General features: G+C 46.6%; 1 protein-coding gene across 1 annotated transcript in view; it reads right to left on the reverse strand.

Annotated features, from left to right (window-relative positions):
• The window catches only part of LOC101730497 (extensin-1-like), an 82,519-nt gene extending 75,655 nt beyond the window's left edge, over nucleotides 1-6,864 (reverse strand). Inside the window, exon 1 of the mRNA XM_012970608.2 lies at nucleotides 6,618-6,864. Within this exon, the coding sequence (XP_012826062.2) occupies nucleotides 6,618-6,864 (247 nt within the window). The remainder of the gene's footprint in view (nucleotides 1-6,617) is intronic.
• Between the last annotated feature and the right edge of the window lie 12,318 nt (nucleotides 6,865-19,182).

Here is a 19,182-nt window from a genome sequence, read left to right on the forward strand (position 1 = left end):
CCCGTCACACACAGACACAGTGGGAACCTTCAGCCCTTGCGCCGAGTGAACCACAAACTGTATTTATCCGCCTCCGCTTGCCCCAAACCTACCCAGGCCCCACTCCTGCCAATATAATTATCAGTTGGTACAATAGTGGCAACAAACAGAGCCCCCCGCAGGTGGGGTTGGAATAAAAATTATTGCCATGGTAATAACACTATAAGCCTACGGACTATTTGCTGCCATCAGTCGGTATCCATAAGGTTTCAGACTCTTTTCCTCCCCCTGTGCCCTAGTCAACAGTTTTTCGGTCAGTGGTAGAAACCTTCTGGTGGCTCTTGGACTGGTGTGTGCGTGGCCCCCAGAGCTGCTACCCCAGGGGCCCCCCACACCCCCCAGTGTGCACCTTATACTTACTTTTGCCACAATCGGGGGAGGAGGGCAAAGGGGGAGCGACGGAAAGGGCAGGCAAGGATCAGGTTTGGGTTAGTGGAGCCCATTGGGTGTCTCCAGAAGAACCACAGAGAGATGCCTGACTTCTCTGAGCACTACCTACATCTGTACCTAGTGGGTCAGATATAAGTGGGATCTACAAACTGGGGCCCGGGGGAGGCACCCACTTTGGCACAACACCTGGGGCCCAATACCTCCTCCCTTGGTTGTGCATTGTAACCCAATGACCCTGGGTCTCCAGAAGAACCACAGAGAGGTGCCTGGCTTCTCTGAACACTACCTACATCTGTATCTAGTGGGTCAGAATGGTGCCAGACACAAGTGGGATCTACAAACTGGGGACCGGGGGAGGCACAACACCGCCTCTCTTGGTTATGCACTGTAGCCCAATGACACAAGGATATTTGTAGCCAATCATTCTGATGCTATTGTGCACCATGCTTCTGTTAATAAATAAATCCGCCTCGCCCCGCAGAGCTTGCAATCTCATTTACAGGAACTGAGGCAGAGCATTGGACAGGGCCTGCCGCAGGATCCCAAGGAGTATTCGGAGGACTTGATGCCTGAGAAAGCAGTGCCCCGGCCCAGTGTTATTACCAACACACAGACAGATGATGGTTTGGGATAACAGCTGGAAATCTGGAGACGGCCGGAGGCTGCCCGACGTCGTTAGACTGCTGTGACCACAACGCATTTTGTGCATCGCACAAGGAGGAGAAGCCGAGTCATTAGGATAAACAGGGTTGTGACCGGCGGTCATGGGAACCGGGGCCAAAAACCCTCTGCGGTGTGCCATAATTTATGGTCCAATCCTTAATTCTTCAGTTGTTGAAATACAACTCCCAGCATCCCCTGAGAGCAACATTCATAGCTCAACAACAGTCGGGGACTTCAGGCACCACAGCCCAATAGCACAGCCCTGAGCGCACCTAAGGCCGCTATCTGCGCCGACTTTATCCGGACCCCAAACCGCCAGACACAAAGGAGTCTTCTAACTCCGAGCGCCGCACAACCCAAAGGGGAAGAAAATGCTCCGTCAGTCGTTTCCAGGGACTCCTTACGCAGAAGGATTTGTGCTCAGCCATTTGGTTTCCATTACACCAATTAATTTTCTCATTCATAAGCTTCTTAACTCGGCTAGAGGGGGATTTATGTTGCTTTAAACAAGGAGCCCCTCTACCCTTTCACCTCAGCCCCCCCCCCCCCCCCCCCCCCTCTCTTACTATAAAGTTAAGGGGGAAAAGAAAAGAAAAACAACTGAGAGTGAAATCTTTTCTCATTACTGGGATGTGTTTTCCAATCCGCACATTTAATCTGGAAGGCGGCGCAGCTCGCGGAAAGCAGCTGTTTAATCCCTTACTCAGCACTTTATCGGCAGCTTGGAAAGAGACATGAAAGTGCAAGAGAGACGGGATCCCTAGACTGTCAGCTCACTCGCCATTTACACCCAAAACTGAAGCTACTACTCTGGTGCAGTGGGCAAAATTCAGTGGCAAATCTGCAAAATGCCCCAATTCCATTTTAATATCAGGCCTCTCCGCATGGGGGGGGGGTTCAAATGTGCACAACGGGGAAGCAAATTGGTCAATTTGGTTTTTATGGGGGGTCAATAAAAGTGCTATTTACTGAGACAAGTCAGTTGGCACAACAATAAAGGTGGCGATACCTGTGCCAGTAAAAGCTTATTGCCCTCTGTATAGTCCAGATATCAATAAGGCATCAAATCCCATCATGTTGGCACCAATGGACCCAGTGTTTGACCTGATCCATCAGCCTGATTTAGCCCCGAGTGGATCCACCTAGCTTTTTAATAGGTGGAAATGGCTTCCCAAACCCATAGAAGGGGTATCTGGTCACCCCGACAGTTAGGCTGACAGCTGATTTATGGCTTTAGCTATCATTAGAACTGCAGGAAAGTAACTCAGGGTCATTTACTACCTGCAGGGCCAAGAGCTGCCCAACAAATAACTGGCGGCAAAGGGGAACCAGAACCATAAAAATTCTAGATTTGTGCTCAATGGAAAGTAACTTGTCCACAAAGTTAAGGTCCCCACACACGGGCCGATTCTAGCTGCCGATATGGGACTGATTTGGCAGCTTATCGGGCCATGTAGGGGCAGGAACAAGGGGCAAGCCTGACCGATATCTGGCCTGAAATCGGGCAGATATTGATTGGGCAGGTTAGAAAATCTAGTCGGATTGGGGACCACATCGGCTTGTTGATGCGGTCCCTGAACTGACTTTGCCTATACCCGTCATGATAATTCAATCGTTTGGCCCCAGGGCCAAACAACCGAATTAGCCTGGATTCTCCCGATATAGCCCACCCGTAGGTGGGGGATATCGGGAGAAGATCCGCTCACTTGGCGACATCGCCGAGCGAGTGGATCTGAAGGTGTATGGGGACCTTAAGTATAAGTTCTAGACCAGTCTTGTATCTATATGAACATCTGAATTAATCACTAATCAGCTTATAATGTAATTATTATATTGTATATATACTAAGGTTTCTCCGAATCCGGGATTTGGCCAAGGTTCAGCCTTTTTCAGCAGGATTTGGACACGCCGGAATCTATGTGCCCGGGCCACAGCGAATCGGAATAATTCATAAACACGGAAGTTGAAAATATTTAGCCACACGTTGCACGGTTTTCTTTTACCCTTCCGTTGCCTAACTGGTGTATGCAATTGGGATTTGGTTCAGTATTGGGGCTGAATTTTTCAGTGTTTGGGGTTAAGCCGAATCCCAAAATAGTGGATTTGGTGCATCCCTAAAAGAAGATGGGGGGCTACTGGTGGCATCTTGGGAGGCGCCGATCTTCCCTGCTTAAGGGCTGTGGGGGCCTCGGCCAATGATAGGGGTGTAGCATTTCCAGCCTAATTCCTCCCTGGGCTTTACTTCTCCTTTAAACTCTGACTAAGGACATGGAAAAAGCTGGCAGTGAAACATGAAAAGTCAAAAGCCGAGCGAGAGGAATATGAGAGATGTTACGGCTAAATAAAGACCTGGAAGAAACTGCCGTACGGATTAAAAAATGTCTTGGAAATAACTGAACCCTGGAAAGACCTGCCTGAGAATAAAAATCCTGTTTGAACAGATGGATGGGGCTCGGAGCTGCGAGGGGCCGGCTAGCTGCAGAAAGAGACCGTCTCCGGGGGACTGGAACCTTCTTGGTGCAATGACGGGAGATTTACAATGTGATAATCTGCAAGATGAAGAGAGTCTTGCGCTTAATGTTTGTGTAAACGTAGGGAGGATGAATGGGGATGATTGTAATGGGAATGGCTTGAATGGGATGGCTGGGAGGGAATGGAAAGGCGGAGGGGGGAGAGGGGGTTATGGAGACGAAACGGGGCAAATGGGAAGGGGTTGGAATGGGAATGTTTCAGGCATGGAGGGATACTGCTGTGCTGCAAGTTAGAGTGATACCCCCCCCCCCCTCACCCCCAGCAGCCGATCAGCAGAACAATGGGAAGGGAGCAAGATAGCAGCTCCCAGTAGGTATCAGAATAGCACTCAATAGTAAGAAATCCAAGTCCGGCTTGGGACTCCTCCAGTTACATGGGAGTAGGAGAAACAATAGGTTAGCTGAAAGCAGTTCTAATGTGTAGCGCTGGCTGAAAGCTCAGACTCAGGCTCACTTTACTGCTGCGCTGCAAGTTGGAGTGGGATAATGTTGGGCTTTAATTCAGAATTATCGGTACAAGAACTTTAGATCATTATCTTTGCACATTATAACACTGTATTTATTTTTATTTCATTTTATATTTGTTTTTATTCATTTAATTTCCCTTTATTTAATTTTTTTTATCTTTTTATTTTATTTATTTATTTTCGTATATATTTGTATTTTATTTATTAATTTTATTTTTTACATTATTTATTTTATTTCTTATTTTTTTATATGAATTTTCTTTATTCATTTTATTGTTTAATTGTATTAATTCACCTTATTATCTACTTTTTTATTTTTATCTGTATTTTGTTATTTTATTTTTTATTTTATGCATTTTATTTCCTTTTCTTTGATTTTATTTTGTTTCTTGTTTATTTTTTGGGGTTTTTTTTCATTTTATTTTTTTTTATTTTATTTTTTATGAATTTTCTATATTCATTTTATTATTTAATTGTATTAATTCACCTTATTATCTACTTTTGCTTTATTTTTTTTATTTTTATCTGTATTTTTTTTATTTTTTATATTATTTATGCATTTTATTTCCTTTATTTATTCAGTTTATTTTATTTTATTGTTTATTTGAATTTTATTTATTCATTTTATTATTTAATTGTATTAATTCACCTTACTATCTACTTTTGCTTTATTTTTTATTATTTTTATGATGTGTATTTTTTTATTTATGATTATTTTATGACTCCCTTGTATTTCCCTGACCCCTATTTGCCCAATGAGCCCCGCCCCCACACAGTAGCTTGCCCCGCCCCCGATACAAACGCCGCCGGTGTCACGTACACTTGGGATTTCCGCTGACGTTACCGCTTTCCTATTTGTTCTTCTCAGGTTTATATTGATTAATTGAACGTTAGCAGATAAAGGCTGACATCATGGGCAGAATTTCCAGTCTCGCCGGCTCCGGAACTTTCTCCATTGTTTCTCGTTATATTTATATATTTATATAAAGTGCAGTAAATCAAAGGTTTTGTTTTCAGTTTGAGAGTCTGAAGTGCCTGAGATTCCTGCTCATTGTATTCACCAAACATTACATCACGTTTCCCTTATCGGCAGGTGTTGTTGCTATTTACACACCTGAATGCCCCGCCCCTACAGGTGAGAGCGCTTAACCCTTTCCTGGCGCGGCTGGCACCTTGCTGAGCCATTTCAATAAGCCATTAAAGACCCTTTTCATTCCAGACATACAGTTCTGCCCCCCTTTAGGGAACATGGAGGATTATGGGTATTATTGCAGCCCTTGTGTTTCCGATTGACCAATTCTAAGCAACTTTTCAGTTAGTCTTCATTATTTATTTTTTATAGTTTTTGAATTACCTGCCTTTCTCTTCTGCCTCTTTGCGGTTTTCAAATGGGGGTCACTGACCCCGGCAACCAAACCCTATTGCTCTGTGAGGCTCCAGTTTTATTGTTATTGTTACTTTTTATTCCTTATCTTTCTATTCAGTCCCTCCCCTATTTCCGTGTCTGGCTCGCTTTCATACCACTGTCTGGTTGCTAGGTTAAGGTGGCCATACACGTGGCGATCCGACGATGTTTCGTACGACCATCGGTCGCACGAAACATCGTAAGATCCGCCACACACCATTCAGGGCTGAATCGGCAGGTAAGGAGGTAGAAACAATAGGATTTCTACCTCCTTCTGCCGATTCAGCTCTGAAGGGAGAATTTTGGTCAGGCGCCTTCTATGGCGCCCGATCAAAATTTTCAAACTTGTCCGATCGGCGAGTCGTCCGATATCGGCAGCTTCCTGCGATATCGGTCGACTCGCCGACATGCCATACACGCACCGATTATCGTACGAAACGAGGTTTCGTACGATAATATCGGTGCGTGTATGGCCACCTTTAAACTGGACCCTAGCAACCAATTTGAACCCTGTACGTTAACCTTTAGTATGTTATAGAATGCCCTATTCCTAGCAGCATTGCAGTTTATTATTATTATTGAATTATTTCCCTTCTTCTTCTGTCTCTTTGCAGCTTTCAAATGGGGGTCACTGACCCCGGCAGCCAAACCCTATTGCTCTGTGAGGCTCCAGTTTTATTCTTATTGTTACTTTTTGTGACTTTTCTTTCTGTTTAGGTTCTCTCCTATAAATATACCATTCAAACCACTCCCTGGTCGCTAAGGTAGTTTGGACCCTAGCAACCAGATAACTGCTGAAATTCCTAACTCGGAGCAGAGCCAACTTTCTCCCCCCCTCAGAATGATCCCTCCTCTTGTTCTATTGTGATTTGACAGATACTGGGACTTAGGGGCCCATTTATCAACATTTTTTTTTTATATATAAAAAATTAGAATTTAGACGGAAAAGAAAATAGTAAATGCCCCCCCCACCAAAAGTCTACTCTCTATGTTTATTATGATTGTTATTATGTTGGGCTGCCCTGCCAGTCTCCGTGCAAGTTTCTGCGCCAGTTTCCGTGCCAGTTTCCACCTGGTTTCCACACTGGTTTCGATGCCAGTTTCCACAATGGTTTTCCGCACCAGTTTCCGTGCCGGCTTCCATGCCAGTTTCTGTTTTTGTTGTGCCATGCCCCCATGCCATTTCTGTGCCAGTATTTGTGCCAGTTTCCATGCCAGTTTCTGTGCCAGTCTCCGTGCCAGTTTCCATGCCAGTCTCTATATCAGTCTTCATGCCAGTTTCTGTGCCAGTCTCTATGCCAGTTTCCATGCCAGTCTCTATATCAGTCTCTGTTCCAGTCTCCATGCCAGTTTCTGTGCCAGCCCCCATGCCAGTCTCTATGCCAGTTTTTGTGCCAGTTTCCATGGCAGTTTATGTGCCAGTCTCTATGCCAGTTTCCACGCCAGTTTCTGCACCAGTTCTGTGCCAGTTTCCATGCCAGTCTCTATATCAGTCTTCATGCCAGTTTCTGTGCCAGTCTCCGTGCCAGTTTCCATGCCAGTCTCTATATCAGTCTTCATGCCAGTTTCTGTGCCAGTCTCTATGCCAGTTTCCATGCCAGTCTCTATATCAGTCTTCATGCCAGTTTCTGTGCCAGTCTCCGTGCCAGTTTCCATGCCAGTCTCTATATCAGTCTTCATGTCAGTTTCTGTGGCAGTCTCTGTGCCAGTTTCCATGCCAGTCTCTATATCAGTCTTCATGCCAGTTTCTGTGCCAGTCTCCGTGCCAGTTTCCATGCCAGTCTCTATATCAGTCTTCATGTCAGTTTCTGTGGCAGTCTCTATGCCAGTTCCCATGCCAGTCTCTATATCAGTCTTCATGTCAGTTTCTGTGGCAGTCTCTATGCCAGTTCCCATGCCAGTCTCTATATCAGTCTTCATGTCAGTTTCTGTGGCAGTCTCTATGCCAGCTTCATGTCATGTCTGTTTCTGTGGCAGTCTCTATGCCAGTTCCCATGCCAGTCTCTATATCAGTCTTCATGTCAGTTTCTGTGGCAGTCTCTATGCCAGCTTCATGTCATGTCTGTTTCTGTGGCAGTCTCTATGCCAGTTCCCATGCCAGTCTCTATATCAGTCTTCATGTCTGTTTCTGTGGCAGTCTCTATGCCAGTTTCCATGCCAGTCTCTATATCAGTCTTCATGTCTGTTTCTGTGGCAGTCTCTATGCCAGTTTCCATGCCAGTCTCTATATCAGTCTTCATGTCTGTTTCTGTGGCAGTCTCTATGCCAGTTTCCATGCCAGTCTCTATATCAGTCTTCATGTCAGTTTCTGTGGCAGTCTCTATGCCAGTTTCCATGCCAGTCTCTATATCAGTCTTCATGTCTGTTTCTGTGGCAGTCTCTATGCCAGTTTCCATGCCAGTCTCTATATCAGTCTTCATGTCTGTTTCTGTGGCAGTCTCTATGCCAGTTTCCATGCCAGTCTCTATATCAGTCTTCATGTCTGTTTCTGTGGCAGTCTCTATGCCAGTTCCCATGCCAGTCTCTATATCAGTCTTCATGCCAGTTTCTGTGGCAGTCTCTATGCCAGTTCCCATGCCAGTCTCTATATCAGTCTTCATGCCAGTTTCTGTGGCAGTCTCTATGCCAGTTCCCATGCCAGTCTCTATATCAGTCTTCATGCCAGTTTCTGTGGCAGTCTCTATGCCAGTTTCCATGCCAGTCTCTATATCAGTCTTCATGTCTGTTTCTGTGGCAGTCTCTATGCCAGTTTCCATGCCAGTCTCTATATCAGTCTTCATGTCTGTTTCTGTGGCAGTCTCTATGCCAGTTTCCATGCCAGTCTCTATATCAGTCTTCATGTCTGTTTCTGTGGCAGTCTCTATGCCAGTTCCCATGCCAGTCTCTATATCAGTCTTCATGCCAGTTTCTGTGGCAGTCTCTATGCCAGTTCCCATGCCAGTCTCTATATCAGTCTTCATGCCAGTTTCTGTGGCAGTCTCTATGCCAGTTCCCATGCCAGTCTCTATATCAGTCTTCATGTCTGTTTCTGTGGCAGTCTCTATGCCAGTTCCCATGCCAGTCTCTATATCAGTCTTCATGCCAGTTTCTGTGGCAGTCTCTATGCCAGTTTCCATGCCAGTCTCTATATCAGTCTTCATGTCAGTTTCTGTGGCAGTCTCTATGCCAGTTTCCATGCCAGTCTCTATATCAGTCTTCATGTCAGTTTCTGTGGCAGTCTCTATGCCAGTTTCCATGCCAGTCTGGCAGATCCATACGTTGGCCACATGCAGGGCACTGACATCAAACCATCGCGGCTGTTCCCTCCCTGCCAAATTGTCTCCTCGTAGCCTTGTCCCCATTCGGTGTTCGTTCCATGGAACCCTGGGAGTTTAACCCCGCGCAGGCAGTTGATGGTGCTGAACATGGGCTCCCTGGTTCCGAGGGGAAGGGGTGGGCGAGGAAGGGGTTAAACCCGGCTCTATACACCTGGTGAGCAGGCGGCTGGGAAAGGAGATGCTGTCACCATGACATTTCCCAGGGTCATTTCCAAGACAATGAGCAGATGTTCCTGCAGGATAGGGAGGGTCTCGGCATTGTGGCCCCGGCGTGCCCGTGCCGGCACTGTTTGGCTTGGAATTACCTCCCAGACACACACCCTGCCGGGGCTTCTCTGTTCTATGGAGATGGGGGCATTAGTCTTCTATTACAGGGAACAGCCCCCCCCCCCCCCCCAACTCTCTAAACATCAACTCTTTACTAAGCTAAACGCACACAAAGGCGGATTTACCGGCAATGATGGCGCTCGGGGCTCACGGGAGCACCAATTAAATGAGACCTGTGCGGGGGGGGGGGGGGGGCAGCTATTACTTTTGGGTGCAGGGTCTGACTGGGGGGTGCAGGGCCCACCGGGGCTTCTGCCTAAGGGGCCCCTGCCCCCCCCAATGGCCCCCAACACCCAATAGATAGATGATAGATAGATATAGACAGATAGATAGATAGATAGATAGATAGATAGATAGATAGATGATAGATAGATAGATAGATATAGACAGATAGACAGATAGATAGATAGATAGATAGATAGATAGATAGATAGATAGATAGATAGATAGATAGATAGATAGATAGATATAGACAGATGACAGATAGATAGATAGATAGATAGATAGATAGATAGATAGATAGATAGATAGATAGATAGATGATAGATAGATAGATAGATAGATATAGACAGATGACAGATAGATGATAGATAGATAGATAGATAGATAGAGACAGCTGACAGATAGATAGATGATAGATAGATAGATAGATAGAGACAGCTGACAGATAGATAGATAGATATCTAGACAGATAGATAGATAGATAGATAGAAAGATATAGACAGATAGATAGATAGATAGATATAGACAGATAGATAGATAGATAGATAGATAGATAAATAGATCTATATCTATTTACCTATTTATCTATCTGTCTATATCTATCTATCTCTCTATCATCTGTCTATATCTAGACAGATAGATAGATAGATAGATAGATAGATATAGACAGATAGATATATATAGACAGACAGATAGATATAGACAGATGATAGATAAAGACAGATGATAGATAGATGATAGTTAGATAGATAGATAGATAGATAGATAGATAGACAGACAGAGAGACAGACAGACAGACAGATAGATAGATGATAGATAGATAGATAGATATAGACAGATAGATATATATATAGACAGACAGATAGATATAGACAGATGATAGATAAAGACAGATGATAGATAGATGATAGTTAGATAGATAGATAGATAGATAGATAGATAGACAGACAGAGAGACAGACAGACAGACAGATAGATAGATGATAGATAGATAGATAGATATAGACAGATAGATATATATATAGACAGACAGATAGATATAGACAGATGATAGATAAAGACAGATGATAGATAGATGATAGTTAGATAGCTAGATAGATAGACAGACAGACAGACAGACAGATAGATAGATAAATAGATAGATAGATAGATAGATAGATAGATAGATAGATGATAGATAGATAGATAGATAGATATAGACAGATGATAGATAGATGATAGTTAGATAGATAGATAGATATAGACAGATTATAGATAGATGATAGTTAGATAGATAGATAGATAGATATAGACAGATGATAGATAGATCATCATACCAAAAGCTGAATTTATACCAAAACCCCTATTGTTCTACAGATTCTGTCTACTGACCCATATAATGTACATCGCACTGTATATAAACCCCTATCCCTGTACAACACACATATATATATATATATATATACAGTAAATATCCCTAAGAAGCATCTTTAGCAAAGTCTGAGTAGTTTCCCTTTAGCTGAAGGTCACATGACCATGGGTTTGGGTTTCCCGGATAATTCCGAGAGGTTTGTGCCAGTGGAGCAGGGGTTGGTAATGACTGGATCCGGCTGGAACAGAACTGAATGCCATGACCCATGGGGGGCCCAGCGATTGTGCTGGGGGGGCTGGGGGGCTGCCAGCTACATGGCGACAAAGCGCTCTTCCTTCCCTCTAATCCCAACGACAGAATTCCAGCTTTTCTCCCTCAGACTCCAGTTCAATAGAGAAATCCTGTAAAATGAGATTCCCGAGCCCCCCGGGCAAGAAATGTCCCCCCGCTGGCAGCGAGCCCCGCTATTAATTGCCCCGTATGTATCAAGGGCAAATCTGCCCAATGGTATTTATCCGCCAGTGCCCAAGGGGGTCATGGGATATTACACGGCCCCCCAGTGAGAAAAGTCTCCACCCCCCCATAGGGAAACATATCAAACAGGGTTTATTGAATAATCTGGAGAAAGTTGCACAAAGCTTCTTAGATGTGGATTCACCCCATGATTGTACCCCAAAATGTCCTCTGATTCCCAGGCCGGCTGGGCGAGGGGCTCCCTGCAATATGGAAAGAAATAAGAATTTCTCAAATAACTGAAATCCATCCGTGCTGTTCAGGTTCCAGCTTGTAGGCCCAGGGAGCCATTGTGCTCTGTCCCTGCCCAAACTGGGGCGCTGATCCCCAACTCCGATAAACCGTCTGTCTCTGTCGCACTCACTTATTCTATTTCCAACAGCAGAAATGTCTTTTGGTTTCTTCCAGAAATATCCTTCCCTTGTCCTTCTGAAATGGACCCCACTGGCCCCCCAATAAGTAACTATACAGCGCTGTTAGCCCATAACAAGGTTACAGATATATAGAAACATTGGGGTAACAGTCACCCCGCTATAGTTCCAGGGGTACCCAGGGCACAAATAAGCACTCACCCCAAATCCCCCCCTAACTGGCCTTCAGGCTGGGCCCCCTTAGCCCATAACAAGGTTACAGATATATAGAAACATTGGGGTAACAGTCACCCCGCTATAGTTCCAGGGGTACCCAGGGCACAAATAAGCACTCACCCCAAATCCTCCCCTAACTGGCCTTCAGGCTGGGCCCCCTTAGCCCATAACAAGGTTACAGATATATAGAAACATTGGGGTAACAGTCACCCCGCTATAGTTCCAGGGGTACCCAGGGCACAAATAAGCACTCACCCCAAATCCCCCCCTAACTGGCCTTCAGGCTGGGCCCCCTTAGCCCATAACAAGGTTACAGATATATAGAAACATTGGGGTAACAGTCACCCTGCTATAGTTCCAGGGGTACCCAGGGCACAAATAAGCACTCACCCCAAATCCCCCCCTAACTGGCCTTCAGGCTGGGCCCCCTTAGCCCATAACAAGGTTACAGATATATAGAAACATTGGGGTAACAGTCACCCCGCTATAGTTCCAGGGGTACCCAGGGCACAAATAAGTACTCACCCCAAATCCCCCCCTAACTGGCCTTCAGGCTGGGCCCCCTTAGCCCATAACAAGGTTACAGATATATAGAAACATTGGGGTAACAGTCACCCCGCTATAGTTCCAGGGGTACCCAGGGCACAAATAAGCACTCACCCCAAATCCCCCCCTAACTGGCCTTCAGGCTGGGCCCCCTTAGCCCATAACAAGGTTACAGATATATAGAAACATTGGGGTAACAGTCACCCCGCTATAGTTCCAGGGGTACCCAGGGCACAAATAAACACTCACCCCAAATCCCCCCCAACTGGCCTTCAGGCTGGGCCCCCTTAGCCCATAACAAGGTTACAGATATATAGAAACATTGGGGTAACAGTCACCCCGCTATAGTTCCAGGGGTACCCAGGGCACAAATAAGCACTCACCCCAAATCCCCCCCTAACTGGCCTTCAGGCTGGGCCCCCTTAGCCCATAACAAGGTTACAGATATATAGAAACATTGGGGTAACAGTCACCCCGCTATAGTTCCAGGGGTACCCAGGCAGAGCCCCCTTTGCCCCCTCACCAGTGATCCATTACAAACCCCCCAGGGGGGCAGTTGAGGCAGAGCCCCGGGTATTTGTGTTTAATTGTTTGTATTTGCCCCAGTTAGTCAGCGCTAATGAGCCCCCCGGTCGGTATAAATAACCGCTAATGACCATAGCGGCGCTGGGAGTGACATTCCGAGGGTCCGGCGCAGGAGATGCCGTTACTGACAGGGCCCATCTGGAACCTCTCAATGGAACCAGAGCCGGGAAGGTTCAAGTGCAGAATATTTATAGTTCTTTCTTACGTTTGACCGCGCAGAGTAAATACTTTCCGTCTCCTATTTGCAACATGGAAAGAGCCCCCTGAACCTTATAACAAACGTGGGGGTCTGCACCTGCTCCGCCCGTCGCTGCCGTCGCCCTGGAAACTATGCGGAGATATTCAAGGGGCGACCTTGCACCTCCAGTCGGGGGCAGAAGACCGGGTGTCAGTTGCAGTTTCCATTCCATCCCAGAATAAGAATAATGGAGATCTGTGCAAAGCTGAAACTGCAATAATAACTGTTAGTAGGGAATGCTATTGTGATACAATTTGCAATTGGTCTTTATTTTTTATTATTCGCGGATTTTGAATTATTTGGATTTTTGTTTCAGTTCGGAATTTCAGCAGCTATCTGGTTGCTAGGGTCCATTTTAACCTAGCAACCAGGCAGTGATTTGAAAGAGAGACTGGTATATGGATAGGACTGAATAAAAAGATAAGTAATAAAAAGTAACAATAACAATAAAACTGGAGCCAGCAGGGCCCCCCCAGTCGGGGCGTCCGCATCACTGGGTCCCAGGGAACGGTACCACAGCCGACCCAGTGGCGCCATGGGGGTGATTTCCCAGTGTCCCATCGTAAACATGTGGTCGGAGGGGAACGAAGAGGCAACGATAACAGCGCAGTGTCCGGACTTACACCGAACTGAAACCACAAACAGATGTGCCAACGGGTCCAGTCAGTGAGGGCACCATTTGTTTGCTGGTAGGAACCAGGGATAGGGATTCCCCTGTACTAAGCACAATTCAGCAGGAACAGCCCCCTAAGTTTGCTCATAGCCTGTACAGAGAGATACCATAAAACTATGGCAGCATAGGGATTCCTCTGTACTAAGCACAATTCAGCAGGAACAGCCCCCTAAGTTTGCTCATAGCCTGTACAGAGAGATACCATAAAACTATGGCACATAGGGATTCCTCTGTACTAAGCACAATTCAGCAGGAACAGCCCCCTAAGTTTGCTCATAGCCTGTACAGAGAGATACCATAAAACTATGGCACATAGGGATTCCCCTGTACTAAGCACAATTCAGCAGGAACAGCCCCCTAAGTTTGCTTATAGCCTGTACATAAAACTATGGCAGCATAGGGATTCCCCTGTACTAAGCACAATTCAGCAGGAACAGCCCCCTAAGTTTGCCCATAGCCTGTACAGAGAGATACCATAAAACTATGGCACATAGGGATTCCTCTGTACTAAGCACAATTCAGCAGGAACAGCCCCCTAAGTTTGCTCATAGCCTGTACAGAGAGATACCATCAAACTATGGCACATAGGGATTCCCCTGTACTAAGCACAATTCAGCAGGAACAGCCCCCTAAGTTTGCTTATAGCCTGTACATAAAACTATGGCAGCATAGGGATTCCCCTGTACTAAGCACAATTCAGCAGGAACAGCCCCCTAAGTTTGCCCATAGCCTGTACAGAGTGATACCATCAAACTATGGCACATAGGGATTCCCCTGTACTAAGCACAATTCAGCAGGAACAGCCCCCTAAGTTTGCCCATAGCCTGTACAGAGAGATACCATCAAACTATGGCACATAGGGATTCCCCTGTACTAAGCACAATTCAGCAGGAACAGCCTCCTAAGTTTGCTCATAAAGTCATTAAATGGCTCCTGAATACTGGGCTACTCCCCCCACATACACCTTCTGCAGCCCCCAGTACATGTATGGCCCAGGGACACCATCATTACAGTAATAGCCCAACAGCACCCATAATGCTGGTTGCTAAATGCGTTACCGGGGGAGCAGGAATCGAGTAACGCTCCACAGACTCCTGAACAAATCTGCACTGACAGACGATAATGTTAACGCCTGTTGGGTTCTGCTCTCCAAAATGTTAATGGAACTGTTCCTCATGTTTATACCTACACGGGGTCTCTGGTATCTTCCCTGGGGGGGAGGGGGGGGCATGTCATTATACTGATTTGCCTGTTGCCTGGTACTGCCAATGCATCTTGTGCCCACTGTGTCCTTGTTTCCCTTCCATCTTATTCTTCTGTCTCCATCTTGCCCTACTGTCTCCATCTTGCCCTACTGTCTCCATCTTGCCCTACTGTCCCCATCTTGCCCTACTGTCTCCATCTTGCCCTACTGTCTCCATCTTGTCCTACTGTCTTCATCTTGCCCTACTGTCTCCATCTTGCCCTACTGTCTCCATCTTGCCCTACTGTCTCCATCTTGCCCTACTGTCTCCATCTTCCCTACTGTCTCCATCTTGCCCTACTGTCTCCATCTTGTCCTACTGTCTTCATCTTGCCCTACTGTCTCCATCTTGCCCTACTGTCTTCATCTTGCCCTACTCTCTCCATCTTGTCCTACTGTCTCCATCTTGCCCTACTATCTCCATCTTGCCCTACTGTCTCTATCTTGCCCTACTGTTTCCATCTTGCCCTACTGTCTCCATCTTGCCCTACTATCTCTATCTTGCCCTACTGTCTCCATCTTGCCCTACTTTCTCCATCTTGCCCTACTGTCTCCATCTTGCCCTACTGCCTCCATCTTGCCCTACTGTCTCCATCTTGCCCTACTGTCTCTATCTTGCCCTACTGTCTCCATATTGCCCTACTGTCTCTATCTTGCCCTACTGTCTCCATCTTGCCCTACTGTCTCCATCTTGCCCTACTGTCTCCATATTGCCCTACTGTCTCTATCTTGCCCTACTGTCCCCATCTTGCCCTACTGTCTCCATATTGCCCTACTGTCTCTATCTTGCCCTACTGTCTCCATCAGGGTCAGAATTAGTGTTAGGCAGAAGAGGCACCGGCCTGAGGTGCAATGATGAGGGGGCACCAGGCAGGTACCTCTCCTGCTTACCCCTACTCTACACTCCCTTGGGGCACAGGGATGCCTAGGGTGCTTGGTTGACTTGTCCCGCCCCAGTCTCCATCTTGTCCAGATGCCTCAGTCACCATCTTTTGATTCTGCCATCATCTTGCCCAACTGTCTAATTCCTGCCCTACTCTACCTGCAATCCCCCCACGGTTATCTCGTACAACTGCATCTCTACTCGGTGTTACTCTCTGCCGAGAACGCCGCAGTCTCTGCCCTGCCCAAGCCTATAGGAAGGTTCAAGTCCTAAAACCCTAAGAAGTGAGGAAGATCCGGCAAAGTTTGGCCATTTATACGCAATGAAGATAATCTCCATGGAGCAGGCGGTGCTGCGGATTTATCTGCTATTTTATCTCCCCAGATGGAGCGGAAGCGGCGCCCGGCTATAGGGACAGACTGCTGACACTCGGCTTCACTCGCTCGGGGTAATCTGATTGGCAACCGTGGAACCAACTAAAATTAGACTTTCTTTCCTGGAAAAGGTGCTTCATGTTTTTTTTTCCCAAGCCCCCTATTCAGCGATATCATTGTAACGAGCGGCCGGAAAGTTCCGACACGGGACGCTGAGTTTTACTGTATTTACTGTTTTCTACTCACACAAAAACCCTCGGGGGGGGCAGTGATTTCCCCACGTAAAGGTTTCTGCGCCTCGATACCCTTGTTAGTAACACAGGGCCACAAACGGAAATTATTCTACTAAATAGGTAGTCATTTATATTTAATTCAATTGTTTCCAATCTAGTTACATATTAATAGTGACCCCTTATCTGCTTATACTGACCCCTAAAATCCACTAAAGTTGTGTTAGAAAATAATAATCAAACTACTGTCTCCATCTTGTCCTACTGTCTCCATCTTGCCCTACTGTCTCCATCTTGCCCTACTGTCTCCATCTTGTCCTACTGTCTCCATCTTGCCCTACTGTCTCCATCTTGTCCTACTGTCTCCATCTTGCCCTACTGTCTCCATCTTGCCCTACTGTCTCCATCTTGTCCTACTGTCTCCATCTTGCCCTACTGTCTCCATCTTGCCCTACTGTCTCCATCTTGCCCTACTGTCTCCATCTTGCCCTACTGTCTCCATCTTGTCCTACTGTCTCCATCTTGCCCTACTGTCTCCATCTTGCCCTACTGTCTCCATCTTGTCCTACTGTCTCCATCTTGCCCTACTGTCTCCATCTTGCCCTACTGTCTCCATCTTGTCCTACTGTCTCCATCTTGTCCTACTGTCTCCATCTTGCCCTACTGTCTCCATCTTGCCCTACTGTCCCCATCTTGCCCTACTGTCTCCATCTTGCCCTACTGTCTCCATCTTGCCCTACTGTCTCCATCTTGTCCTACTGTCTCCATCTTGCCCTACTGTCTCCATCTTGCCCTACTGTCTCCATCTTGCCCTACTGTCTCCATCTTGCCCTACTGTCTCCATTGTGTCCTACTGTCTCCATCTTGCCCTACTGTCTCCATCATGCCCTACTTTCACCATCTTGCCCTACTGTCACCATCTTGCCCTACTGTCCCCATCTTGCCCTACTGTCTCCATCTTGCCCTACTACTGTCTCCATCATGTCTTACTGTCTCCATCATGCCCTACTGTCTCCATCTTGTCCTACTGTCTTCATCTTGCCCTACTGTCCCCATCTTGCCCTACTGTCTCCATCTTGCCCTACTGTCTCCATCTTTACTTTCTGTCTCCATCTTGTCCTACTGTCTCCATCTTTACCTACTGTCTCCATCTTGCCCTACTGTCTCCATCTTGCCCTACTGTCTCCATCTTGCCCTACTGTCTCCATCTTGTCCTACTGTCTCCATCTTGCCCTACTGTCTCCATCTTGTCCTACTGTCTCCATCTTGTCCTACTGTCTCCATCTTGCCCTACTGTCTCCATCTTGTCCTACTGTCTCCATCTTGCCCTACTGTCTCCATCTTGCCCTACTGTCTCCATCTTGTCCTACTGTCTCCATCTTGCCCTACTGTCTCCATCTTGCCCTACTGTCTCCATCTTGCCCTACTGTCTCCATCTTGCCCTACTGTCTCCATCTTGTCCTACTGTCTCCATCTTGCCCTACTGTCTCCATCTTGCCCTACTGTCTCCATCTTGTCCTACTGTCTCCATCTTGCCCTACTGTCTCCATCTTGCCCTACTGTCTCCATCTTGTCCTACTGTCTCCATCTTGTCCTACTGTCTCCATCTTGCCCTACTGTCTCCATCTTGCCCTACTGTCCCCATCTTGCCCTACTGTCTCCATCTTGCCCTACTGTCTCCATCTTGCCCTACTGTCTCCATCTTGTCCTACTGTCTCCATCTTGCCCTACTGTCTCCATCTTGCCCTACTGTCTCCATCTTGCCCTACTGTCTCCATTGTGTCCTACTGTCTCCATCTTGCCCTACTGTCTCCATCATGCCCTACTTTCACCATCTTGCCCTACTGTCACCATCTTGCCCTACTGTCCCCATCTTGCCCTACTGTCTCCATCTTGCCCTACTACTGTCTCCATCATGTCTTACTGTCTCCATCATGCCCTACTGTCTCCATCTTGTCCTACTGTCTTCATCTTGCCCTACTGTCCCCATCTTGCCCTACTGTCTCCATCTTGCCCTACTGTCTCCATCTTTACTTTCTGTCTCCATCTTGTCCTACTGTCTCCATCTTGCCCTACTGTCTCCATCTTGCCCTACTGTCTCCATCTTGTCCTACTGTCTCCATCTTGTCCTACTGTCTCCATCTTGTCCTACTGTCTCCATCTTGCCCTGCTGTCTCCATCTTGCCCTGCTGTCTCCATCTTGCCCTGCTGTCTCCATCTTTACCTACTGTCTCCATCTTGTCCTACTGTCTCCATCTTGTCCTACTGTCTCCATCTTGCCCTACTGTCTCCATCTTGCCCTACTTTCTCCATCTTGTCCTACTGTCTCCATCTTGTCCTACTGTCTCCATCTTGCCCTACTGTCTCCATCTTTACCTACTGTCTCCATCTTGCCCTACTGTCTCCATCTTTACCTACTGTCTCCATCTTGCCCTACTGTCTCAATCTTGCCCTATTGTCTCCATCTTGCCCTACTGTCTCCATCTTGCCCTACTGTCTCCATCTTGTCCTACTGTCTCCATCTTGCCCTACTGTCTCAATCTTGCCCTACTGTCTCCATCTTGTCCTACTGTCTCCATCTTGTCCTACTGTCTCCATC

Source organism: Xenopus tropicalis, chromosome 9 (assembly GCF_000004195.4).
Source record: "Xenopus tropicalis strain Nigerian chromosome 9, UCB_Xtro_10.0, whole genome shotgun sequence".
NCBI lineage: Eukaryota > Metazoa > Chordata > Amphibia > Anura > Pipidae > Xenopus > Xenopus tropicalis.